Genomic DNA, 1,641 nt, shown 5'->3' with positions numbered 1-1,641 from the left:
TGCTTTAGGTAGAGGGTTGGACTTGATGATTCCTTGATCTTCCATCCTTATGAATGTATGATTCTATGATTTTTGGACAGGTAGATATAGTCCTGGAAATCCATGGATATCCTTTTGATAGCTGCAGGTATCTCCCATCTGCAGATGTGGATGTGATTATCCATAGATTATTTTTGAGGATGCGGATGCAGAGACAAATGTTTATCTGAACAGGGCTCAGAAGTTATAAAGTCAGGAGTGTACGTTCACTAAATGTGCTCATTTGATTTCTCAAAGAATCTAAGAACAGTGTGATGGAAATTGACTTTTATTTAGATTTTTTTCATGCAAATGTTTCCCATTAATTTTTGTGGCAGGTTTACCAAAGGTCGTCCTTTTGCAAATCCAAACCTCAGTTCACAAATGAGACGCTTCAACCCAAAGCTAATGAATTTCCCTCTTTCACACTTTTCATTCTCTAATATCTCCCACTGCATGAGGAGATGGCCTTCCCTACAGTGTTTCGAAAGGCTCCCTTCATCTCTTTGTTCCTCAGACTGTATATTATGGGATTCAACATTGGTGTCACAACTGTATGTATGAGGGAAATCAACTGATCACTCTCGGGGGTGGAGCTTGACTTGAGTTTCAGGTCACTCAAAAGGGCTGCTCCATAGAGCAAAGTCACCACCGTGAGATGGGAGGAGCAGGTGGAGAAGGCTTTACGCCTCCCCTCTGCTGATGGCAGCTTGAGGATGGTGGAGATGATGTGGATGTAGGACAGGACTATCAGTAAAAAGGGGCCTATTACAAAGAGCACCAGCACAGACAAGCCAAAGATCACATTCTTCCATGAGTCTGTGCAGAGCATCTCCTGAAATGGCTCGGTGTAGCAGAAATAATGGTGGATGCGGTTGGAGCCACACAAGGGCTGGCTGAAGAGCCACGTAGTCTGAGCCATGGCCACCAAGATGCCGATGCCCCATGAACCACCTGCGAGCAGCACACACACCCGGTTGCTCATGATGGTGGTGTAGTGCAAAGGGTGACATATGGCCACATAGCGGTCATAGGCCATGCCTCCTAGAAGACAGCATGTTGCCAGGCCCGTAATAATGAAGACGTACATCTGGGCAGCACATCCCAAGAGGGAGATGGTCTTTTCTTCCACCAGGAGGTGAACCAGCAGCTGAGGGGTCACGCTGGTGGTGCAGCAGATTTCCAAGACAGACAGGTTCACCAGGAAGAAATACATGGGGGTGTGGAGGGAGGGGCTTAGCTTTATCAGCAGGATAATGAGCAGGTTCCCAAACAGGGTGAGCAGGTAGGTGATAAGAACCACTGCAAACAGAAGGCTTTGCAGCTTGTTAAGGTGCGAAAACCCATCCAGGAAGAAGACATCAGAGATGGTCTGGTTCTCTGCAGAATGGCTCTCAGAATTGATCATCTATAGGGGTGACAAAAAGAGACACTGAACGGGAGGCAAACCAAAAATGTGTGTGAATCAAAGAATGCGAACCGATTTCCGTACCATCAGGGCCCAATTATCATCAGGCAGCAGCTGGTGTCTCTGCTTATATGTGAATCAAGCAGCTCAGCTGCAGATATGACTCTTTGAGACCAGTAGAGCTACAAGTGATCTGTAAGAAATGGGGATGTGGC

At 46.6% G+C, this 1,641-nt stretch overlaps 1 protein-coding gene across 1 annotated transcript; it reads right to left on the bottom strand.

The window, feature by feature from the left end:
- Positions 1-457: 457 nt before the first annotated feature.
- LOC102448915 (olfactory receptor 10A4-like) lies at positions 458-1,426 on the bottom strand. Its single transcript, XM_075912110.1, has one exon. It carries the CDS (start codon positions 1,424-1,426, stop codon positions 458-460), a length of 969 nt encoding a protein of 322 aa, XP_075768225.1.
- Positions 1,427-1,641: the final 215 nt, after the last annotated feature.

This window comes from Pelodiscus sinensis, chromosome 30 (genome assembly GCF_049634645.1).
Source record: "Pelodiscus sinensis isolate JC-2024 chromosome 30, ASM4963464v1, whole genome shotgun sequence".
NCBI classification, from domain to species: domain Eukaryota; kingdom Metazoa; phylum Chordata; order Testudines; family Trionychidae; genus Pelodiscus; species Pelodiscus sinensis.
This window is presented reverse-complemented; position numbering and strand designations above follow the sequence as displayed.